Genomic DNA, 25,551 nt, shown 5'->3' with positions numbered 1-25,551 from the left:
ATAGACGGCAACCTTAGGAGGTAGACATTATCATCCCCACTCTACGGGGGAGGAAACTGAGGCACGGAATGTTTAAGTAACCTGCCCAGGGGGTAGACGTGCACTCCATGACGATGACTAGAAAGTTCTAGGAAGTGCTCAGATGAGAAAGCTAATCTCGAAAGGTTAGGTACTGTATGACTCCATCATATGCCATTCTTGAAATGGCGAAGTTATAGGATGGAAAATAGCTAAGTTGCTGGGGGCCAGGGATGGGGACAGGAGGGAGATCAGGGGGGAGGTGGGCATGGCTCTAAAAGGCGAACAGGAGGGCTGGAACTGTACTGTTTCTTGACAGTAGTGACGTTGGAGATGCGAATCTACACGTGTGATCAGGGGCACAGAACTAAACAAACATACACACAAATGAGCACGAGTTAGGAAAAAAAGCCCTAAAGTTACCAAGATGCGTTAGATGTGTGTCTAGGTGTCCTTGGAGGAGGGACGTGGGACACCGTAGGAGTGTGGCAGGACGGGCCATGGCCCCTTCCCCGAAGATATGCACATCCTAGTCTGAGAACCTGGGCATATGGTAATTTTATCCGGTACAAGGGACTTGGCAGGTATGATGAAGGATCCTGGGACAGAGGGACGAGCCCGGGTAATCTGGGTGGGCCCCATGTAACCACAATGGTCCTCTGAGAGGGAGGCTGTGGGGCTGGGGCATAAAGACAGAAATGGTAAGATGTTATACCACGGACTGTAGCCACACAGAGGCCAGAAAAGTCAAGGCGACGGGACTCTCCCAGAGCTCCTGGAGGGAGTGCAGCCCGGCCAGTAACCTGACTTTGACCCAGCGAGATGGATTTTGGACTTCAGATCCCCAGAGCTGTAGGATAATAAACTTGTACTGTTTTAATCCACTAAGTGCATGGTTATTTGCTGTAGCGACGATAGGAAACCGATACAACGAAGAACACCAGGGAAAAAAAGATGACAAATGTCCTCTCTTTGGAACATTTCATCTACACGGGATGCCGTTGTCCCCGGTGACGTCACATGGCTGAAGTGTTCCTGAACACAGGAAGCTATGTGTTTGATCGCAGAGACCGGGTCCGAATGGAGATGAAGTTCAAACCACCTTTATTCCTAAAAACGCTGCCCTCCCTGTCACCACGTGTTTATAGCATCTGGCGGGTGTTATAAATGGAGCAGGCATGGCTCATAATCACGGCCTGTTTAATACATGTCAGCCGGTAGAAGGCGTCGGAATAAACCCTGCACCAGGAAGTTGTATTTTTACTGTACGATCTCCCTATTCTTCATGTTTGAGAAATAGGACTATTTAAGCTCACAGTCTGCCTGGAGACAGTGAGGTGTGAGTTCTTTGGCGGTCAAACCCCGACGAAGTTAATGTATCAAGATAACATGTCGCCTTTGGCCATGTCATTGAGACTTTGAGTTTCTAAGTAAATGTTTGAAGTCTGTGTTTCCACACTGTCCGGATAGATAACAAACAAAACAAGGCATCTCTTAACAATGAAGAAAAAAATGAAGCTTTCCTTTCGGAACACGGGCTACCACGGAGGGTCTACTAAGTGCAAAACACTGTGTTTGGCATTTCTGCAAGAGCAATCCTAAGGAGCATATCATCATCTCTAACTTGCCACTGCAGACACAGGGCAGGGAGGCTAAGTCACTTGCCTGAGTTCCCACAGCCTGTGAAGAATAGAGTCGGGACTGAAGCACACGTCGGTCTGACTCCCAAGCTCATGTCACACTTACTGCCGCTAAGACAAACATGTGGGCCAACAGGTTAACGACATACCACCCAAGCTGCCAACAGCGAACACGCGAGCTCTCCAAAGAGGGAAGGTCGGGCTCACTTTGAATCTGTTACCTTCCACTATGCTGGAGCTCAACTGGGAAGGACCCGTTCCATCCACGGGGCTGCGTGTGGGTAGAAAGTTGGCTACATCGTGACCCAGAGTTATAACGTGCCCAGTCACTGGCATGCAGGAAGGTTCGCAACAGGACGAAAATTACTCAGACTGTATCCTCACAGGGGTGCCTGGGTGGCTCGGTCGGTTAAGTGTCTGACTCTTGATATCGGCTCAGGTCATGATTTCAGGGTCGTGGGATCGAGCCCCGCGTCAGGCTCCATGTGGCGTCTGCTTGAGATTCTCTCTCTCCTCTCCTTCTGCCCCTCCCCACACCTTGGTCACTCGCACTCTCCCTCAAATAAATAAATCTTAAAACAAACAAACAAACAATATTATAACGAAGACGAAATAAGTATGGCCACTGCCATGATCACACATCTTGGAACCGCTCTGTTTACAACCACACTGGAATGTTCTTTCTGGACTGAACACCATGACCAATTCCAACGGGTCATGTAGGGCACTGATCACTCTGCTTTCACTAAAAAGCCATCATCGGAACCACCTTTTGAACCAGTTTTCCCAGGTAGAGCATTTTTACAGGCAATACCCTTCTCTGCCCGATGGTGTAGCTTAAACGGTTCTGACGATGACCCTGTAAGAAAGAGATTCTTCCCTACACCCAGCTTACAGGCACACAAAACAAAGCTCCATGAAACGAGACATACCCCTACTATGCAGTGAGCTCTCGCACGTGTTTTCTACTTTGCTCTACTTAGTCTAGTTTAGTTTATTTTGTGGTCACTGACTTGTTGATTCGCTTATGATTCTATACCCCAGGGAGGGGCTGTATTTGTGATTTGAAAGGTCTGGCCTACAAACCAAGGAGAATCGGGGTCCCTACCTCTGGGGCGATGTAATCTGGCGTCCCACAGAAGGTCCTGGTTGTGACTCCGTCCATCATGTGTTCCTTGCACATCCCAAAATCGGCAATCTTGATATGCCCTTCCGAATCCAGCATGACATTATCTAACTTCAGATCCCTGCAAGGAAGCAGGAGAGCATCAGCGTCCTTCCCAGGACATCACGCGGTTTGCTCTGGAGCTAGTGAGACTAGCTGCCACCTCAATGATGTATTAACTACGAGTTCCTGGAGAACTGGGACCAGGAATGACCGGGTTTTGTTTTTGTTTCTGAAATCTCCAGAGCCTACTGTAGTGCCTAGGACACAGTAGGTACTTAATAAATGTACACCGAATAAATGACTAAATGGTCGGACTAGTGACCCCCAACCTTGGCCAAGCATGTGAATCACCAGATTCCAAGTTAGCAGGTCTGGGGCAGACCCCAGCCATTTGATCTACCAGGATCCCACAAGGGGTGGGGGCGGGGCGGGCTGGCACACAACCAGGTGTGTCAAATCCCAGGTTCAGCACCACCTCGAGGGGTCACACACGTGGGGCCACTGCATTCTGCCTGGAGCCAGGTGCTTTTACTCTCCGGCTAATCCTGGAAGACGTTCTCCTTCCTTTGGCATCAGACTGTCATTGTTGCTAACCACCTGAAGAATTTAATTCGATAGCTTTTCCTCTGCCCTTGTTCTCCTGCTGAGCACCTATAACAGAAATTCCGTTTCCATTGCTCCCTGACCTCCATTCCAAAAAAAAAAAGGCAGAGGAAGGCGCTGTCAGTGGAGAGAAAAGCATGTTTTCTCCTGGGAAGCAGAAATGAGACCTACAAAACCTTTTGAGGTCCAGAGATCAGAAAGCAGCTCTGATTTGCCTGCAGGCTGCAGACAAAGGTGGGTCCCGGCAGGTCTGTGTTACCTCGAGGGTTCTCAACAACGTGTCTTAAGTCCCCATCACAGAATCACACGCACACAGAGGTGCAGAGGTCCAGGAAAACTCCCAGGTGCCCTGCTGGCTACGCAGTGTCAACACGCACCTGTAAATGATTCCTCTTTTATGAAGAAAGAACAATCCAATGGAAATCTCTGCTGCATAAAATCTGCAAAAGAAAATCCTCATCAGCCTTGCTGGCTTGCTCTCTGGATTTCTGAATATTTTGTACCCTCCAGTTCAGGCATCAAGGAGGCAACAGAACGTAAGACCCCGGGACGATCGGAGATTAGCAGTACCCTACTGATGACAAGCCCTTCGCCCTCCCCTTGGCCATTTTATCACTGCCACCTCCCTGAGGAACTTTGCAGCTAATAAGTCAGAGACAGGTTTATTACCTGTCCAGAAACAGGCACTTCTTGTCTGAGGCCGGTGGACAGTTAATTTACTGCTTACAAAAAATTTCCAATACGATCTCTTAAACAGCGGCTGCTAGACCATTCTGTGTCAGGACTGGGGAAGAGTGGAGAAAATGTCCATTTTCCTATTCAAGGACAGAATGTGTCTGAAAATGCAGTGCTTCCCTGGAAGACGGAGGTGTGTGTATGATGTGCTCTGTAGCTGCTGTCCTCACCCCACCCCCCCGCCGTCCCCATCCCAAGTGCTAGGATAAATGGGACACACACCATGACTCATACTCGAGTTTACCCTTTTAAGTAATTCATAATAAACTTAGAGTAAATGCTGAAAGACGTTTTAAAACGTGCATAGCATTTAGGAATTTCTGAAGTCTGAGAAGCCCCAAGACTGTGTTTGTGCAAACATCACACCCGGGAGGCTTAAAATCCGCACAATGTCTACACGAGCAGAGAACACCTTTAGTGATAAGGACCGAACTCTTGTGGGGAAGGGTAGGGGGAGCACTTCTGAGGGCTGGCAGGGGAGCGGCGGGATGGGGGAGGGAAAAACGACAGGATTACAGGTGGCTTTTACATGATTTTTCATGCTCTTCTGTATTTTTAAAATAAGAACTTTCTAGCAACACAAATACACAACATAAGGGTGCTGGACGAGACACCTCGACGTCACCTCATAACATACAGTGGCTGTTCTGCTACTAGCTCTTTAGAGCTCTGTCATCAAGCTTTACTTTACAACCCGAGCATTATGATGCTTTCCAACTAACAGAGTTAAGACAGGGGATAAACACAGGCATTCCCCAAAATTGAAAAGTAGAAATCTAAATAGAAAAAAAAAAAAAATCCCCGTTCAGCAATAACAAAAATCTGATTGGCATTTGTGCGTTTGATTAATAAAGAAACCTGAGAATGAAAAAAAGAAAGAAAGAAAAAAAAATTTCCCCTTGCATTGTTTTCAGCTTGCTACCTAAGCATTCCCCCTTCCGCCTTCAGTCAATCCTCCCTAAGACGCATGTACCCACGCAGGCAGAAAACTTCAGATTTATCTTTCAGATCGAACATCGGCCACAATGCAATTAACATTTGCTAACTTGATTCATCGGGGTACATGCCCATGACGCATCCTCCCCGAGGGAAATGAAATAGCTGTTTGTATACATCTGCTTCTGCCGTGTGTCCTGTGACCTCCTGGCCCCTGAAAAACAGGATGATTGTTCAGGTACCGAGGTCCCCCCTTAGATGGGCCGTGTCTCTCCCGCCGCTGCTGACTCCGGCATCCCAATGCAACCCTCCAAAACCAAGCTCACGATTCTCCCCCGGGCCATCTCCTTCTCGGCGGCTGCCCCCTCCCAAACCTAAAATGAGGTGTCGCCTGAAGAGGTTTCTCCGTTCTACACCGAGTTCTGCTTTTCTTCCTCCAGAATGTTTCTCAAAGACCCTTACTCCTCTTTGGCTCCAAGGTCAAGACCCGATGAAGGTTCCATTCTTTCTCCTCTATATAGATTTTCACCAGCCCTCTCCCTCCCCACGTCCTTCCCCTCTTGGTCCCAAGGCTCTGTGAAAACTGAGCCTCATGGTGTGAAGTCCCACTGAAGCCCACCCCCCCCAGCCTTCCATGGTCCTCAGCCAGGTCCTCCATCGGGCTCATCACCCAGAGCCCTGCACGCCCTTCTGCCCCGCTGGCTCGGGCATTCCCTGAGGATATTCTTCCCTCCCTCCCCTCTTTACCAGGGCTCGCGTGCCACCTCTCACGTTACGGCTACACAGTACAATTGTCGAGTGACTTCTCCTACCCCGGGTCGGGTTGTGAGCTCCCGGAGGGCAGACAGCCTTTCCCACTTCCAGTGCCTGGTGTGTCGTGGGTGTGCGGTAACCACTTGTTTAATAACGAGGGGCTGACTCAATCCGTGAGGGTGGAATTGGGTGACAGGGGGTACAGCGGCACCTCCAACTGATGACTGGAAGTAGAATGAACTTCTCCTTCAGACGTGTCGATAGACCCAACCAAGAAGTCTGCCCCTAGGAGGTGACGGTGCTCAGCTCCAAGTGGGCAAAGCCCCACTTCCACATTTCACCCAGCAGCACTTCCCATGTGCTGTCTAAATTAAGGGACTTAAAAAATACATATACTCACACTGCTTGTGGTTCCTTAAATTTTCCTACTTGCTGAATGTGGTACATGAGGTCCCCGCCGTTGACGTATTCCATGACGAAGTACAGCCGATCCTGAAGACGAAGGTTCAACGTGAGCAGGGCTTGGCCACTGGCCGAGAGGCTTCCTTCACTCTTTCTAGGCTGTGTTTTGCTTTCTCATTCGTTAGTAAACCGTGGGCTACCCTGGCAGATCTGCTCAGTGGAGCCCTGCAAAATTCTTCCTCCCAAATAAAAGTAATAAACCCTACTGCATGAGGGCCTTGGGAAGTCTAGAGTCATTAATGTAACACTGAAATAATGGCTCTCTGTCAACACGGCTGCCCCCTTCTGGTTCCGTATGCTCCCTATTGTACTAACGGCCTCAAACCCTCTTCCCCTTTCTCCTGCACACATAACACATGTCTAAGTTAGGGATGGTGTGAAGAATCCAAATGGGCCAATTATTTATTTTAATGAGCGTTGCGGGTTCGCAGCATCTGGGAGGCAAACCCCAGTGATGTAGTCATGTGTTTCCACTGGAAGGTTCTAAAAACAAATCTCGTGAGTTAGGCTGGGCTCCTAAATTATAAATGCTCAATGGTATTTGCTGTGGGGGAAGGGACTAAAGATGGAGAGGCCAATCCAATGAGCTTCTGCATCCATAATAGGGCCCAAACACTTTTTTATTTTCTCTGTCACTGGTGTGCTAAATGTCGGCACCACGGAGGGTGTACATCATAGACCCCAGTGTATCTGCATATTTATGAGGACATTACAGTGGGGTAGATGGGGGAAAATGGGGTTGAACAGCCAAGCAGCTCACAGCACAGCACACCCAGGTAAAAGCCGAGCTCTGCTCGCTTCTAGACAACATCACCATGTCATGGAAGTTATTAAACACTAAAGTGCTGCACAGGGAGGGAAAAACACAAGGAAGCTGGTGCTGGCAGCCAGGAAACAGCTCCCTGAGCTTCCATCTCTAGCTCTCCTGCGACGGATTTTAATTCCATCTTTATTTCCATGTTTTGTTGCCTTCCGGACCTTCATCAGTGTAACCAGGGTGATAGGAACCAGGCTGGGATTCACAGACAGGGCTCCCTGTCTGGTGTATTGCTCCTCCCTGCTGGGCGCTACTTAGGTGCTGCTGGGAGAAGGGGGCTGGCCGTGCCGCCAGCGCCAGGCTGACACGCAGTGGCCGGCACCTGGCTCTGCAGCCCACTGCCCTCCCCGACACTGCGTGGTTACACGGGCATTTTGAGATTCTAAAATCCGAGAGCATTGAGTGGGACCTCCCAAGAGATTTTTAAAGAGAGATGTAAAACAGAAAGTCATTTTCTGGCCAACAGAAAGTTGAAAATAATCACAACAGTAATAATGACAGCTACTGATTATCGAGTTGCATCTTATAAAGGGCAGGTGCTGAGGGGTGGAAAGCCTGTCTTTGGGTGTGCCTGACGATGGTGCCCTTGAAATGTTTATATTTCTTGCAGGCCACCTGCAAGCTCCATGCCAGGGCCCGGGCCCCACTACGGGCTGATCAGTGCTCTGGAACTCTTTTGTTCTCTTTCTCATTATACTGTAAGACAGGGTTCCGCAAACTTCCATAAAGGGCTAGACAGTAAATACTTTAGGCTCTGGGTGTGTCTTGCAATGATTCAACTCTGCCTTTGTGGCAGGAGAGCCACTGTGGACGATAGGAAAATGAAGGAGCACGGCTGTGTTCCAAGAAAATTACCCATGGACAGTGAAATGTGAATTTCATCTAATTTACACGTGTCAGGAAATATCATTCTTTTTTTTCTCCTCCAACCTTTCTTAGAGCTCACGGAGCCAGACTGCCAAGCCTGCTGTGTGCAGTAAACAAGAACACACTCTTTTATGAGATCAAGTGTCCTCGGGTTCTAATGCAATGCCTGGCAACGGGATCGGTAGTCTTCAAAAGCCAGGACTGTGGGTTATTGGCACTGTATCCCCAAGTCTTAGCACGCGGCCTGGTATAAGGAAAACCTTTGGTACAAATGTTTGTTGAATTAAGTAGAATTAATGCCAAGCCTGTAAGTAGGGCACATGCCAGAGAGGGCACTCCCCAAATTTACCAGTGGCATAAGAGTGAGAGGTTTCCTTGAGCCGCCTCCACTGGAGGAAGGTTAATTCAGATGCTTAGAACACTGGCTCAGGGGTGCCCTTGAGAGCACGCCGTGTGCTGCACCACAGATATGCACCCTCAGGGGTCTTACCACTGTCTGGAAGCAGGAGTGTAGCTGTGTCAGGAACGGGGGCTTGTCCAGGAGGGCTAGGACTCGCTTCTCCACCATGGTGCACTCCACGTCGTCATCCTGAATCACCACATCCTTCTTCAGGATTTTGATAGCATACAGTTCCTCTGTGCCCTTCCGGTCAGCAAGCATCACCTGGGAGCAGACGAAAGGCATTCTGAAAAGCTTCGAAGTGTAGTCTGGTACAGGGGGTCGGGGGAGGAACCTGGTCAGGTGGCCGTTCATTTGGTGCACATTTGTAAATACATGCTATACGCATATTCATAAAGTCTGCTTTATGTGCAAATTTTGAAATCTCGCATATCAGGGCAGATTAAATTCCTCCAGCACTGTGTAACTGAGAAGCTGTTGAGATTTGTACAGTGCACAGGCACTGGCCACATGACGGCGCTATGGCGGCTGCAGGAAGGAATATACGCGGTCCTCAGCATTAGCCCTGAAGTGTGCACATTTTTCAGAGCAACCTTTGGGCAAAAATGTGATTGACCTTTATAAGCTGCTCATGAGTTGCAAAGAAAGAGGCATTCTGGATCTATCATGAGATCTGGGGCCAGAGAAGCCAAATGTAGGCAAAAAGGTTCATCGTTGAAGAAGTGTCTCTTAATTATTACATTCGCTTCCTATAAATCAACTTTTAATTTTTAGTTGCAAAAATTATTGTTTCAACCAACATTCTGGAACACCTGCTCTGTTCTCAACCCGGAAATGGGGACACACAGTGAACCCTCTGTAGCCGTCTGGGTACAATTGTTTTTAATGAAATGAAGCAGTGGGTGGAGGAGGGGTGCAGGAGAACATCTGAGAAAGGAGTACAGAACAGGGAAATTCCAAGAGCGGCTCTGGAAACCTCAGGGAGCACAGGACCGATCCTGGCATTCTCTGCAAAAGCCCCACCGCCTCACAGACAACCGTCCTCTTACCTTTCCAAAACTCCCCTTCCCCAGCACCATGAGGAAATTGAAGTCGGTGAGTTTCACTCTGTCCAGGTTGTTGGAAGGTTGTCTTCTGTCTTCTGAAGGACTGATTACTTTGTTACCAGCTGGGCCAAGCTTGGCTTTCTAAATAACAAGCACACATGTGAAATCGCTGGGTCATTTTTCCCAGGAAAAAGAGTGATAGGAAGCATTTAACTAAGCTTGAGGGCAGCTGGGAGGTGGGAGGTGGGATGGGGGCGGAAAAGAAATCACAGGGTGAGGAAATATTTATTCAAAAGTCAGTGGCTATATTTACCCTAAGGGCAACATTTGCAAAGTAGCAAAAAAAAAAAAAAAAAAAATTGCCCTTACCTATCAAGAGCCAACTCTTTACATAGTTAACCAAGTCATGGGATTCTGTCAAGGGCAGGCTGATTCTTATTCTAGGACTTAGAAGTTAACTTCTTGGGGAAAATGGTGTTTTACAATACCATTAACATAATACAAGAAATACACTGTGCACCGATGATTTGTAAATTTTCCAATTTAAGATTCATTTGCATAAAGGAAACTTGCATCCTAGCGAAAAGGGGAGTAGTGTCCCTGGAGAGGAACCTCTTAACCGGCAAGCTGTGGGGATGATTTATTGCTACTTTAAAAGGCATAGTAAGAAGAACATAGGGGTTTTTTGTTTTTGTTTTTAAGTCAGAGTTGGAGTTGAACTCAGGAAAATGGTGATAAGCATGAGAACCTGGGTTCACACAAAACACGCAGTACCCTTTGAACCTTGAAGAATCCTTGGTCAGTGACCTGTCAGTTACCAAAAGGCATTTTGATAAACCAGGCTCATGCTACACACGGGTGCTGGAAAGACTAAACCCTCATTATTCTGGTTGAAGAGTTAGAGTCTCAGGTCAAAGGTCGAGGAGAGAAAGAAGGCTCAGCAGAAAAGGAAAGGCTAATGGAATCACGTGGGGAGCTCTCAACAGTCAGCAAAGGAGCCCATGGAGAATCTCCCCCCAAGACTGCATGGAGAACATCTGCCTGACGGGAAGAGCACCAGCTGCTGGACACATCAGCTGGTGCAAAGGCCAGGGTCCTGCAGGGTGCCTCAAATGCCCCAGCCACAGCCCCGAGCCCAAGGGCAAAGACTGTGGCTTTGGATACAGTCTGAATGATAAGGTGCACCCCCCATCCCCAATGCAGCAGACCTAAGTGCAGCTTTGCGTTTCCGAGCAGGCGCCAGGACATCACTCAAGTCAATGTGGTTACCAAAAAGGTGTAGGACGTAAAGAAGGTATTCTGGGCTTTACTCTGGGACCAGAGCACTCTTGGGGAAGATGGGGGATCTGACATGTTTTCTTTAGCAGCAGAGAAGGCTTTTGAGGAGTCACCCATATTCCCTCTTTGAGCATCAGGGTCCCTTCGTCCCACAGTTACTGAGCGGGCACCTCGAGCCAGGCTGTGTGGAAGAGGTTTTGCATTAGCGAATCCAGCCGTCTCTGGATATCCAGGCCTCACACGGCGCTTGGCACAGGGTATGCACTCTACATTCTGGCTGAGTAAGGAAATGAAGTTTGAATGTGTTCCTCAGATGCTGTGCTGTTAGGGGATGCTTTTCTGTGATAAAAATAACATGTTCCTATAAGGATCAAACCTCATGGCTTGAGTGCACGCTCGGATGGACTGAGCACACCCACGTAGGCAGAGACATTAAGATACGGGGGAAAGACGGCCCCAACTTTTTTTGCAGAGACCTTAAGACACGGGGCAAAGATGGCCCTAACTTTTTTGCTTCCAGGCTGAAAGTATTTAGTACGGCTGTACTATATCTCTATCGGCAGTGGCTGGTGGGACACACATGTGAACCTGGGGGTTGTTGGATATATGACACTCTTTAAAGACAAAAACCTGAACTGCAGTGAGACATAAACTGGCCACCCCTTTGACAGAGGATGGAAGGAATGTCTAGACTTGTGAGAAAGAGCCGGACATAACCACTAGTGTTACATCAGGACCCCCCTCAACGGCTGGCCCAGCCCTGTCCTCTGGAAGCCAGGGAGCAGGAGTGCAAGAGCAGCTGGCTCCAGGGCTCCCAAACAGACCAGGTTCCACCACTCGCTGCTGACAAAATCCAAAGGCAGACAAATGAGGGCTGGTGAAACGAGAAAGTGATTTATTTCCGGGAGGTCAGCACCAGGAAGACAGCGGACTAGTGTCTCAGAGACTGTCTCCAAAGTGCTGAAAGCACTCCCAGGATTATGTAAGGAAAATGTGGGGCAGAGGCTGGTGGGTTCATGCATGCAGCTGGGCATTGAAGGTCAAGTTGATTGCTGTCTTGGGGTCAATCACGTGGGGTCTTGCTGGCCTCCTTATTGCTGGAGAGGATAGTTTTGGTCCCCATCACCGGATGCTTTGCCCACAGGGTCTCATGCCTAAGTTAAGAGAGAAGCTGGAAAGGAGAACTTAATCAATTAGAAGGTAGAGACTGGGATCTAAACAGAGGTGGCGGATAGCGGAAGTCCTCTTTCACTCCGAACATCTGCTCCAGGAATGACTTCAAGTTGATAAACTATCTGGTGTGTGTCCTCGAAATTGCAATGAACAATCAGGAAGTTCGAGTGTGAGATGACGATACCAACGATGCCACTCTATTCTTTTCCTTTGATTTTTAAAAAGAAATGTTATCAGAAAGAGACATGAGGAGATTGATTTTATCAGGAACTTCACGGTAAATTCTGAAAAGACCCCCATACGACAGACTCAGTGCTCTGAGGCGCTTGAGACAGTCGAAGAGCATCTTCACCTGGGTGAGGCTGTGATTGTGCTGGGCTGCCCACGAACACCCAGCTCCATCTGAAGCACGGGGCTCCTAACCAGGTGTTCCAGACTCATGTGAATTCCTAGCGTGCCTGCCTGCTCCTTCTTCCTTGGACACTTCAGCACCACAGACAGCGCAAGAGGGACCCTGGGCTGCTGTAGGCAACGACCCCAGAACAGACACTGCCCTCACTGGGAGCCACAACAGAGCAAAGACTCTGAGTTTTGTGCTATGACCTTAGTCCAGTTATAGTGAAAAGGGATGTAAATGCAAGAAAAGCATTTTTTTCATTTGAGTACTTCTGAACCCAACTGCAGGAGGATCTTAGATTCCGCTCTGACATCAATCTGTGAGGTTTGGGAGGAATGTCGACAAAGGAGTCTCTGGCTCCTGGGAGGGGAAGCTGGAGGGAGGAAGGACACTGGTTTCTTGTCCTGCTCCAGGCGGATTCCATGCTCATGTCTCTGTGGTCAGCAGCAGAGCTGGGTTCCATGTGGCTGGCAGAGCAGGGTGATGGTTTGGAAGGAGACGGGCCAGGCTGCCACACTGACCGCATTCTCCATCAGGGGGCTGGCTAGAAAGTGGCCTAGCCCAGAGGGCGAGATGGATTTCTCCCCAGCTCCTGGCAGCCCTGAGATAAGAGCAGACTGGGGGCCTTCTTGCAGCTAGCCTTCGATCAGAGAGATGTGACTTCCATGTTTCGTCTGCAGAATAGGCTTCTGGAGTCATTTCCATGCTGCCACGGGCAGGCCTGACTGCGGGATGGCATGGAGCCATCAACAACGCAGTCTTCAAAAGCAGCTCTTCTAAGGCAGACAATTCCACGATAGCAAAACCTCAGTGTTCTAGGCCTGACTTTGGCAAGTCACTCGCTCAATCTGGGTCTAATGAATAGCACAGCTGGGGGAGACAGCCAGAGACTACCCTAGCAGCTGTGCAGCTGGGGGCTGGCGGGGAGCAGACAGCCCCCAGGAGGGTGGTCTATGCAGTCTCCAACTCCAGCCTACTTTCAGGCAGCCTCTGCCTCCGGATTCCCATCCTTCGCTACTCCCCCCCACGCCAATGTTGTGGGAGTGCAGTCCCGGCCACCCACGTCTGTCCTGCGGTCCCCCACCCCTTCCCAGGCTGATGTCTCCCCACCCTGCAGGCCTTAGCTTGCTTGTCATCTCTTCAGAGGACCCCTCCCCCAAAGACTTGCTGCCATTCTCCCTCCCGGGGCCCTGCTCTCGACAGCGCACGGGCAACCTGTGAATATTGATGGTGTATTTGTTTAACGCCTCTTCTAATCACACTGTACAGCTAATCTATCCGCAGGTTGCGCCAAATCTACCTGCAGGTTAGGTCCAGAATCTGGTCTCCTCTCAGGGCTTCCTTCACCACCTGTCAAGGTGGCCCCACCTCTAGTGTCCCCACTCCCATGATCTCCCTTTCAGTATATTCCCTGGAGGGACCTTGTCCTGCTTTCCTGGCTTCCCACCTGCTGGACAGAAGAAGGCTGAGTTGTCACAATGGATGAGGAGGAAACCCTAGGCTGTGAGCTCTGTCTCCGACCTTTGTCCTACAACTCCCCGGGCCCCTCTGTTCCAGCCTCTTCTCTTTGGTCGCCCTTCCCACAGGGGCCTTGCCATCTTGTTCACCCACCAAATCCAGCTTAAGTGCCACCTCTCCATCTTCCTGATGCCTCCTTCCTCCTAGGATTTCCAACCTGTGGCAGACGTGGTCTGTGACTGGCCCACATTCCCCGAGATTTCGGCTCTGCACCCTTGTACACATCGGAGGCTCTCTGTGGGTTCTGCTGGGGCTACACCTGCACAGTAAGCCTCAAGTGCCCATGCTGCCGCCCCAGGAAGTTGTGGCCTTGACTGGCCGCACAAGGGGGCAGTTTCTGTGCCGTCTCCCTAGCTCCCCAGCAGGACTGAGCTCCAGCGTGTCCACCGCGGTACCACCTGGATAGCTACCACGCCCTTACCGTAGCTGGCTTCCTCCCTTCCCTGGGTCACATTGCTGCTCCCCCCCCAGGTCTCTTGGGATCACTTTCCAAATGGACTCCTTGCTCTCAAAACCCTGTGGCAAAGTTGACTGATCTGGGGAACTGAAACAGACGAATCTTTTCTGAGGATTTGCTGATCTTTCTCATAGACTGTGAGGTCCTGGAAGGCAGGGACCATCTTACTCATCTGTGTCTTTAGGCCAAGCACTGCGCTGGGCACGTAATTGCACATTCACTGAATATCTCAATGTCGATTGATTCATTCATTCAAAATCATACGTCTTCATTTAGCCCTACAACAGAATTTGAAGATGCCAAATCATGAAAGGTACAATCAGCTGGTAGCCAATACCAGCCAGCCATCTGCCAAACATGAATACAGAAAAGGGCTGTTACCAAGTATGTCATTTCAGAGGGTGGCCCCTGGACACTGTGCATTTAGATGTTCAAATATCATTGGAACTCCTTCCCTCAAGCCATTACCGGTCATGCTGGAACAGCCACAGACAAAGGCTGGGAGGGCATCTCTGCCTTTAGGGAGGTCGGCCACATAGTGACCCTCCCCAGAGGCCACACTAGACTAGTTAGCTGGGCCAGCGAGCTGAAACCATGCCCTCGGAAGCTTCTCTGAAGGGACATTCCTCCAGAGAAAGTCCTGACTGCCCTGGACCTCACTGGGATCCGACTGAAGACCAACAGTGAGCCTCCTGGCTGACAGTTCCTTTGTTTGAGCTTTTGAGTGGGTTGTTTGGCAACTGGTCTCCCGGCAGGACAGAGACCTGCCCTTCTCAGCTTGTGTACTGTTGGCATAGCCAGTTGTCACGAATGTAATTCAGACTTCACCAGGAGTGCAAATAAAATCAATATATGTCCGGGGATAAAGCAGGAGCCGATGGCCTAACTGCAGAGATTCAGCAGACCCAAGGAGGCCTCAGAATAAGCAGGCCAACATCCTTTCCGATAGCAACACAAACATGCCCTGCACGGCCAGACGCCCTGCTGAGCTGTGTGCACAAACACGAATTCACACCCAGAGAGGGAGGCAGAGTGTCTCCTGAAGCCTGGCATCCAGAGGAGGGAGCAGAGGATGGACTGGGGCTGGAGAGCAAAAGCACGTACAAGCCCACTGGTCATGCTCCTTGTTGATAAATCCAAATCTTGAGTTCTTGCTCAGAACACATTTTGATTCGACTCATGGTTCCTTGTGGGTGAATTCAGGACATTCCACCACTTTTTGCACAGGTCTCTTGTGTCTGTCATGCCCCAGACATGGGGCCAGACGCTGGGGAAATCAGATCAATATGATATAGCCTTTCTTCTGGAGAACCTGCAGTCCCAAGGTGCTGTGGTCTATGTCCCTGTTATTCAACATGTGGTTCGTGGATCAGCCGCACCGGCACTGCCTGAGGCTGGTCAGGAATGCAGATTCCTGGGCCCCACCCCAGATCTACGGAACTGGAACATCCGGTTTTAACAAGATCCTCAAGTGAGTCCTGTGCACATTTCAGATGTCTAGTCTAAGACAGAATGCTCCAAATTCAAAGTCCCTTCAGAGTCCCTGGGACCCTTTCCACCTTCAATGATCTTCAATCATCATATAAAATCAGTGGCAAATTCTGGAAAGAGCCCCCGACTTCAATTCCAAAGAGTTTAGATCAAATCCTGGCTTTCCCCATTTTTGCTGTGTGACTCTGGGCAGATGTTACGGCCTCTCTGAGCATCAGATTGCTCATCTGTAATATAGTAGTATTAAGACCTCTGTATTCCTGGGCTATGCTGAAGCGGAAATGAGGAATCCTTTGCACAAGCCCCCAGTGCAGAGGCTCCCGTCACATCCTTCACCGTGGTCTTCTTTCCTTTGCCCCGGGAAGGAGAAGCTGCACTTCCCGGGGGAAGACAGGCAGACAGGCCAACAACGACCAACTGTAGGAGCAAAAGAATAATTTCGGCTCCTGGCCTCCACCTGCTCCCTGACTGTGGACAGAAGGCCTCTGTGAGCAGCTGCAGGTCACCTGGGTCCGGGTTCTGCCAGGCTGACTCAGGGCCCAGAAACCCTGTGATTATGGATGTGTGTCAAGCCTGCAAACTGGTCTGCAGGAGCTCGGGACCAGCGGGGAGGCTGCAGCAGATTCCTGTGGGCTTCCCCACTTCCGTGCTCTCCCGGTGGGGTAGGAGAGGAACTGGATCTCAGCTCCAGTTGCTCTCCGGTTTCTGAAGCATCTTCTGTAGCTCCCTTGGGGGCTAGAACCATGCAGGAAAAGACCTTGACTTAGCGTGCTCTCCCCATCGGAAAATTTCCTAATAACCGACGTGTGTCTCATTTTATGCCCCAGATACATTCTCCAAAAGTCTCATCAGTCTGCAATCATCGAAGGTGTTCACAAACTTAAAGGACTCCTATGGTGAGTTTCTGTAAAGCACATCATACAAAGTGAATCTGACCATTGCAAATCCGAATTCTTCCAGGTTGGGGTTGAAGGTGTACGTGTGTTAAATACCTTTGTCTGAGGAGTGGTCTGTGTGTGGTCAGAGGCTCTCCACATGCAGCCTGTTATTTGGGGGGTGGGTTTCAAATGAAAACTGAGAGCTGGATCTGCCAAATTACGGCACTGGGTGTCTACGAGGGATTGGATTGCCGTAGATGTCAAGTCTCTATCAGGCTGGACCACTTGCCGCCGCTGAGCTGGGATGATCTGACCTACAGTACTGCCAATTCCAAAAGACTTAACATAATACCATAGATAGTGTGCAATTTGGGAATTCTGTTTAATCATTATGCACTAGCTTTGGTATGCAGGAAAACAGACAGACAATAAAGACACAGAGGAGGGTACAGCCATAAATCACTAGCCCTTAATACAATAACGCCCTGACTAGCAATTCTTCCAAGAGGTGCTAACTTATCCTCAGTAGGAATCCAAGCCCAAAGGTTTCTCTACAGTAAGGAAGCAGAGTTTTAACCGTAATTCCAAGTCTCCCGGTGGGTTTATTCTATAGTCACGGAGCCTCTGGGTAACCCTCTGAAGCATGCTGTAATGCTTAGCCACATTTTGTTGTAAATGTGTCCATTTGTACCTATGTTGTGAACGTGTCTTCAATAATATCTCTTAGCAGAACAGAAAATATGGCTTTGATGAATATATTTATCAAAGATGTTTTGCAAAGTGTAGAGAGAAGAATCTGACAATAGAAAGTTCTACTTCTAAGATTCCAAGGGCAGACAGGCCAACAACGACCAACTGTAGGAGCAAAGGAATAATTTCGGATTTCTTCCACAATCTTTACAACGAAAATGTCCTGTAGTCAGGGCTTATCCGAACAATCCTGACAGTGTAAGACTGATGGCGTTTTGGGGCTGCTCCGTAAACACGTATATCTCTGCCGTATAGAACAAAAGACCTTAGCATCGTGTCTTAGAGCTCAGGTGATGTATTCACCTGCACCCACTGCAACATTCATTAAGTCAAGTGGTTTCAGGAGAAGAAAACCACAAGGGAACTGAAGGCATTTTCAATGATACTGTTAACGGAACAGGACCGGTGTATTTCTAACAGCCATGAGTCACAGACACCTACTACTTCCTAGCCCGTAACCGGGCAACGGGTTAAGATGGTGGTACCTCAAGGGCATCACCGCCTCCTGGGTAACAGAGTAAAAAATATGCCCGCTGTTCTCTCGCTAAGTAATTTTTTGTCTTCTGGAACATGCTAAGCATGCTTGCCACCTGAGGGCCTTTGCACTCTCTGCTCCTTCTGACCCGGACAGGAACAAGACACCCTCCCATCTCTGCTCAGGAGATGCTTTAACGCTGAAGCTTCAACAGGGCACCCTGTCCTCTCCTTCCCGTTGATTCTCACTATCTATCATCTGTTTCCCCGTCTCCCTCCACTGCAAGGAGCCCAGGGGCCTCATCTGTTCTGCTCACTGATGTATCTCCAGGGCCCAGGACAGAGTCTGGGGCACGGTGCTCCTCAAATCCTTTTATGATGTATGGATGCACGTGTGCACTGGGAAAAACAATTATTTCTCATACAAACTTTTTTTTTTTTTTAAGATAGAGTTACTGCCTTTAAAGAATGTCTACAACAATGCTGTTTCTTGTGAGCACAGTACTGGTTCATTAGAACATTTCACAGGCATGGGTAAATAAATAAAAAAATAAATAAAAAAGAAAACAACTTTAAGTATCCATAGTTGTATTGCCCAGAGAGAATCACTGTTAACATTTTGATGTATAGCTTTCTAAGACTTTTCATGTTTTCTTCTTTGACAGAAACAGAATCACACCGTTTGCAACCTGCTTTATGCCTTAGCATGTTGTAAACGTTTTCTCTGGAAGCAGTCTTCCGCCATGATGTTAGGGACTGCATCACACCTGCTCTGTAGCTCCTCCCACAGTGTACTGAGCCAGCCCCTACTGTTGGGCAGCTACGTTGTTTCCAGTTGTCAGTTCTCAGGAACACACAGATGAGCAATTTTGTGTTCCTAATCTCTGTGCACATCCCCGGTCTCCCTGGGGCGGATTCCTGACGTGGAACTGACCAGGTCAAGAGGGATGCGGCAAAGGCTGGTGCCCAAGGCCAGATGGTTTAATCTGACCGTGAAATGTCAGACAGAAAAGAGGGGAACCCAAAGAGTCAAGGCTGCCTGACTCCTGAAGGCAGGATCTTGGTTTCTTTCAGGTCTTGTGTCTGATTTAGTGGTTGGAATATCTAATCGTTTTTTTTAAACCCCCTTTAGATTCGGTAATCCCACCTACAACTATAATCTGGAGGAATGGGGCCACCAGGGGATTCCTCCTGTACAGGTGTGCCAACACCTGCTGACTGGAGTTTTTTCCTGATGCTGGGGATCACAGGTGGCTGGCAAATCATAGGTGTGCATCATTCATTCTTCTGCAAGGAGTTCTCAGACCCAGGGGCTGTCAGCTGCAGAAGGGTCCTTGGGAAGGTCCGCCCTGCCTTTGGGCAGGTGAAGACACTGAGATCTAGAGAGCTAACTCCACCACCCATGGCTACGGAGCCGTTGAGGCAGTACTGAGGGGGGAGGGGGGCGGAGATAACGATGCTACTTTCCTCTATACTGGTCCTTGAAACAGGACCCCGGATCATCCGGCAGAGGACCATTCCCCTGGCATGTAATGTTGGACCAACAGCACAAGGGTGACAGAGCTTCTAGTATTTGGAAGGAAGTTGGGGATAAGCCAATCCAGGCCACCCACGTTTCGGACGAGGCAACTGGCTAAGTGATGTGTCCAACTCCGTCTTCGTCCCTGGGCTCTGAATCCAGAACTCTGATCTCTGAATCCAGTGCTCATCCTCCCATATCAAGGGTAGGCCAATGTCTTCTGTAAAGGGACGGGTAATGAATATATTTGGGTTTGTCAGCCAAAGACGGTCTCTGTTTTAACAACCCAATTCTGCCACTGTCGTGTGGAAACCACACGGGTGACTGAACGACCATGGCTGTGTTCCAATAAAATCTTATTTACGAAGACCCGCAGTAGCCGGATTTTGGCCTGTGGGCTGCTGTCTGCCTTCCCTCACCCCGTATCACTGCCGTTAGATGTAAACAGCACGCCGGTGTCTCCTCGTTAACCCAGCAGAACGGCAATGAGGAAGAGCCTCAAATGCACTGGAATGATCCACTCCCTTCCACGGTGCCTGACGTGCTAACTGGGACGGATGCGAGCCGTTTCACAGCCACACAATGTGCTGAACGAAGTGCTTATTCAGTAGGGCAGAGATGTAAGGGAAACCACATTAAGTCGTTTTCTTAATAAGAAATATTTTTATGGACACATTCACTACTTGGGCTGTCGCCACCGCTGAACAAATTCACAGGAAGCTGGCAGGCCTGTTGTCATGGCAACCGAGCCCCAGTCTACGGAGAAACGTGGAGAAACACGGGGCCCCTGACACATCTGCACTATGCCCAGCGTGGAAAACACGAAGTGCTTGGTTCTTTCTGTCCTGAGGAGCGCACACCTCTAGAACCTCGCTGTGTTGTTTCCTTTACAGCCAACCTCGTTTGCCCTCATTGCCCAGCTCTGCCCCCTAACTGCTGTCTCAGGCAGGCTGCTGCACAGTTATCAGGCCGCAGTACTCCTCTCACCTGATAAACTGACCCTGGAAAGGCTGCTGCCCTCGGGCCTCCCCCGCTGCTAAGAATTCAGACTTTGGTGAGGATCTGAGGACCAAAAACTTGCCCTAAATTTTTCCCTTTGCAAAAAAGACGGCCTCTCGCCAAGGGGGCTGATGGCACACATCTGTCCGATGCCTTCCGGACGGCACCGTGTGAGGGCATGTGGCCAAGGCATAGTCCTGTTAGAGCACTTTCAGTGCTTAGTACTTTTGTGAAACCTCTAATCCTGCTGCTGCCAGGCATGTTCCCCGTTGGGGTTAACACTGCACTGGCTTTATGAGTCAGCAGGGGCAGGGTCAGGAGCCGCGGGAACTCCTGGAAGCTATCAGAGTCGATGGTTTTCCGGACAGTCAGAACGATTGCTTAGAAGTGGGGAGGTCTCTGCTGCTAAGAGAGTGGAATGGATGTGAACAGGCGGGGCCCAGGCAGGCCAGAACAGACCACAGGGGTCCCTCAGTCCTAGAGAAAGCCCGGACTTCCGCCTTCTTGGCACCTTGTCATTCCATGAAACCAAGGAACAACTGGGCACATAAAGTAATCCCATCTTCAGGTCCATCAAAAAGGTGTAGAGATAAACAAACTGAGGGCCTCAGAGGGGAAGGGGGTGGGGGAATGGGATAGACTGGTGATGGGTAGTAAGGAGGGCACGTATTGCATGGTGCACTGGGTGTTATACGCAACTAATAAATCATCGAACTTTACATCAGAAATCGGGGGTGTACTGTATGGTGACTAACATAATATAATAAAAAAATCATAAAAAAAAAAAAGTGTAGAGATACAGTCACAGGTTCCTAAGGATCTCCTGGGTGCAACTTTTCCCGGAATCTTTTATTTGCAAGTCTTGACTGCCCTCTTGTGGTGTTTTATTTTCTGGAGCCATTGCATTTGGACTGGGATCTTTTAGTAAGAGATAAAAGCCTAAGGTTCCCTAGTCCACCTTGCAGAGGTAAAACTCCTCCAAATGCTCAAAGGAGACACAGATTGTATCTTTCCAGCTCTACCTTTATAGAAGATGACTCTAAATTTCCAACGTGAAAGCCAGGCCTCTGAGCAATGCCCACAGTGTGGGCCAGAAGTGTGTTTTAGAGTCTCTGCACGCTTCATGTCTTGAAAACAACATCCCTACGGTTCTAGACGTACGATTCCTGAGTCTCCCCCCAGCCCTTCAACTGAGCTCAGACTTTGCAAGAAGCAGGGAAAAGGAGGCAGGGAGGGCTGCGAGGGAACGAGGAGTGGCCCGGGGGAGCCTCCGTGTTTATCTGAAAGGTAGAAACACAGAACAATCTGGGAAATTCAATAAAAAAGCCCACTGGGGAAATGCAATTGGAGCTAAATGATCACACAGCAGCAGCTCCTGAAAGCAACTGAAAAACAAAACAACACCCAAAACCCTCAACCAAGCCATAACTGGCTATAAAGCCTACAGCCCTGGGGAAAGTTCCAGACACCTCCTTCCACCCCTGTCCAGCTGCTGCTGGAGAGGTGAGCAGGACTGGGCATCTAGCAAAGGAGGCTTGACCCTGCATCCTCATGGAAGTCAACACAAACAAAGAAACAAAAGGATACTTCCCCCAAAATATTATACATTTGCTCAATTACTCAATTATTTTCTTATTATAAAACATCTCTAATTGACAGCAGCAAGCATTTTGAAAGTGAGGTTGAATGCAATTAAAGTTAGCTCATAATTTCCACAAGCATTGATTTCACCCTATCTTCACTGAGCGTTTTAAAACCACACCAGTTTTTAAAAACGGAGGGACCTAATTATAGATCAGCGGGACAGCTGCTTCCCAGGCTGGTGGCAGCTGCACTGCTCTGGGCTGCTCTCTGCCCCCTCACCCCCACCCCAGGGCAGCCAGCTGATAGGGAAGCAAATGGCGAAGAGCATGTCCACCAGATGTGGACCAGAATACCAGGTGTGGCACTGCTGACTCCTCCGAGGTCTCGGGTTCTCCATCTGTAAAATGGACGCTCCCTCCCTCCTCCTGAGTGGGGAGACCTCCCTTCCTATAGGGACGGTGGCATCCTCAGAGCTCAGTAGCTGCTGCCACACCAGAAGAGAGAGTCTTCCGACAGGAGCAAGCAGAGAGGGGCAGAGATGAAGCAAAGGGACATAAATGAGTTGGCAGGGGTCCCCACTGCCCTCAGGGGACATGGTCACATGTGTTTGCCATAAGAGCTGGTCTCCGGGGCAAGAGGGGCCTTGGAGGAGGAGCTTTGGGGAGAGGGTGTGTATGGCTCAGATTGGCGGGGCGGGGCGGGGGGGGAGAAGGGTATTTCCTGCCTGGAGGTGGACAGGGGTCTTGCATCAATAACCTGGGAAGAGCTAGTAAAATTTAAATTCTTTTAATTACTGTAATCCCACTAGTACCTCCAGGCTGCTGGGGCCTGGGGGGAGATGTGGGTTACAAAAGGAACACCCCTAGTAAGAGATGAGACCACGCTGCATCCTGCAACCCTGGCCACCAGCTCTGTGCGGATCTGGCTACCCACCCACGGCCACTGGCGAGAGTCATGGACTATCCTGCCTGCCTGCTTCTTCCCAGCGTGTCAACACAGAGATGTGGCCCCTGGAGGCCAGCCACGGACTGATTACTGACAGGTCTATTTTCAGAAAAAGCCACAAGGTGAAGATTAGTTCCTGAGCAAGCAAGCAATGCCGCTCTGCAAAGAGGTGTGAGTGATGGCACTCCATTTTCACTGCCTGGGTTGGGGCAGATTTCCAAGAGACAGGTGACATTTTCAGGTAGCATCATCTGTGTTTCTTGTCCAAAGACCCATAACAGAAGGCACAGGAAATGAGAAATGTGCACCAACACAAAGACAAGAGGCTTCATTGACACCTCCCGACCCTGCTCGTCAGTGACTTCATTGCTGCATGTGGGGGGGCCTTGGGGACGCTATGCCTCTAATGCAAAACTGGGTCTCCCAACCCTGGGGCCTGCGGTGGCTCAGAAAACACGACAAAGGGTTTGTTTAAACTGGCGATGGCTTCTCAGAAAACAGCCATGTTTTTTCTTTCCATTTGGGAAGACCCCTGGTTCTTAATAGCTGGGGGTGGGCAGAGGGAGGAGGCAGAGGGTAACAGCAGCAGCAACGCTTCACCCAACCAAGCGCTGTTCTGACCACTTTTTATATTTCCTCGTTCAGTCCTCCCAGCAGCCCTAGGAGGCCGGTATTTTTTATTGCCCCCATTTTAGAGATGGAGAAACTGAGGTAAGAGAGGTGAGCTAAAGGGCCCATGGCCTTACAGCTAGGAGGCGCTGGACCTGGGACTTGAACCCAGGGAGCCTGGAGCTTAACCACGCCACCATGCTGCGTCCCTGCAGCGACAAGGTGGGAGCCGTGCCACCCAGCAGGCGAGAGGGTTGGCAGTCCTTCTGATGGGACAGCCGCTCATGAACGGTGGGAGGGGCTGTGGTTTACCTGCCAGGAGCGGATTCAGGGAGGTGAAGGCTTCCCCCTAACTTTTTCTTCTTTTTCCTCCCCCTTCATTTCCCTTTCCAGCCACGTCTGAGTGTTGTGCTGGCACCCAGCTCTTCCTACACATTGTGAAATCGAGCCCCATGGTTTGTATATTCTCTCTCCCTGGGACAACAGACTCTCCAACCTAATCACAAAGGCAGGAAACACATCGCACAGGCAAGAGACATCTGGGTCACAGTAAGGACCTGAATCCCCAAATGTGAATCCACTTCATCAGAGGGGAGCCGTCCTCTGAAGTAACGGGGTATGACAGGTGGTCTGTTTTTAAGCAGGAACTGTCCCCACGTCCCGGAATCATCAAGAGCTGTCTGCTCGCTCTGACGATGCAGGATGTTTTCACTCAGGGGGAGGAAATCACCCAGCGTGTCTGGGCGTGGCCAACTTCTGAAGGTGTTTCTCCACAGTGAACACACGGCATTGTGTGACAGCATTTTAAAAGACAACAGGAGGGCGGCAACGAGAGAAATCTGGACAGACGCCTGTTTTCACCCGTGATCGTCCCCACACTCTGTTTAAGACTTGTGAAACCTCAAAGAATATTTTTTTCCTTCCCTATTTGCAATAACTCTGGGTCACCAGTCTCTTGCGGCCCCTTGGGGGACACATCTGTAGCATCAGATACATGTCCTACAGAGAGAAACTTGAAAAACGTTATTTACTAGAGGTTTTCCTTAGGACAGTGTTATAAAAAGAGTATCATATGTTGATTCTAGCTTAGGATCGGGGGTGGGACTTCCCCTTTTAAAATTCTTCATCCAAGTATTTGACTGTTTAAATTTTTCAGATGGTTCCAATATGAATATGCTGTAATGATCCAGAGTGGATTTCAATTATTAACTAAGGCAATACACTGAAAACACAGCTGGTACACGGCTCTAACCAGCTCCCCAAAAGAGACTGGTGTTGTCAGAAATGATTACGGATAAGATTTTTGAAATAATTTACATGCATGTTGCAAAGTTCCATTTGACAGTTGGTGGGGGTAGAATGGTTGATTAGATTATGAACAACTGACTTGGGGGAAAAATTAAAAAATGAAAAAAGGAATGAAATACAATGAGTAGTATTAAGCCAGGCATTAAGAACATCAGAAAAATCTGATGATTTCAGCCCATGATATACCACACTACATCCTCCATATAAAGGCACACACGTAGTGTAAGTACACCGTATCGCTTGCATGCTTATGTAGATGTCTACATAAAATCGAAAATGAGTCTTAATACGTGATTGGAGATACATACTGGCAGAAGGAAAGGAATGTGTGTGCTGTTGATTTAAAGATGCACTCTTTCTGTTCATTTGATGCTTTAAAAACAGACTCGAACTTAACTTTAATCACTGATCAGAGATTTCAATTATTTCCTATTTTGTATAATCTTAAATGGACCTAATCTGGAGACGAGGGAGGACAGGTAAACTCTCTGGGTGATGCATAAGGAGCGTTTTCTTCCTCGCTGGAGGGCCGTGGCCATTTGGAGGGGAGCGCACAGACTGGGACGTGAGTAGGCGGAAGGTTCAAGCTACCAGAACACACAGTGCATCCTTAAGAGCGGAGAGCATGGCGGTGGGGGGGGGGGGGGCCTCAGGCTTAGCAGCCACAAAAGCCACGGCAGGCATTTTTGTGGCAGGAAAGGTGGAAGAGGACAGAGTGGAGGGAGA

At 49.3% G+C, this 25,551-nt stretch overlaps 1 protein-coding gene across 3 annotated transcripts in view; it reads right to left on the bottom strand.

Moving 5' to 3' along the window:
* PRKCA (protein kinase C alpha) overlaps positions 1–25,551 on the bottom strand; it is a 384,286-nt gene that overhangs the window by 44,909 nt on the left and 313,826 nt on the right. For all 3 annotated transcript variants that reach the window (XM_044389116.3, XM_026512416.4, XM_057318221.1), the window contains exons 9-13: positions 9,449–9,586; positions 8,490–8,663; positions 6,254–6,345; positions 3,807–3,869; positions 2,767–2,905 (exon numbers count right to left, since the gene is read on the bottom strand). In XM_044389116.3, the coding sequence (XP_044245051.3) occupies positions 2,767–2,905; positions 3,807–3,869; positions 6,254–6,345; positions 8,490–8,663; positions 9,449–9,586 (606 nt within the window). The remainder of the gene's footprint in view (positions 1–2,766; positions 2,906–3,806; positions 3,870–6,253; positions 6,346–8,489; positions 8,664–9,448; positions 9,587–25,551) is intronic.

Source organism: Ursus arctos, unplaced genomic scaffold (genome assembly GCF_023065955.2).
Source record: "Ursus arctos isolate Adak ecotype North America unplaced genomic scaffold, UrsArc2.0 scaffold_24, whole genome shotgun sequence".
Classification (NCBI taxonomy): Eukaryota; Metazoa; Chordata; class Mammalia; order Carnivora; family Ursidae; genus Ursus; species Ursus arctos.
Note: the sequence above shows the minus strand (reverse complement) of the source record. Positions and strands in the feature narration are given on the sequence as shown.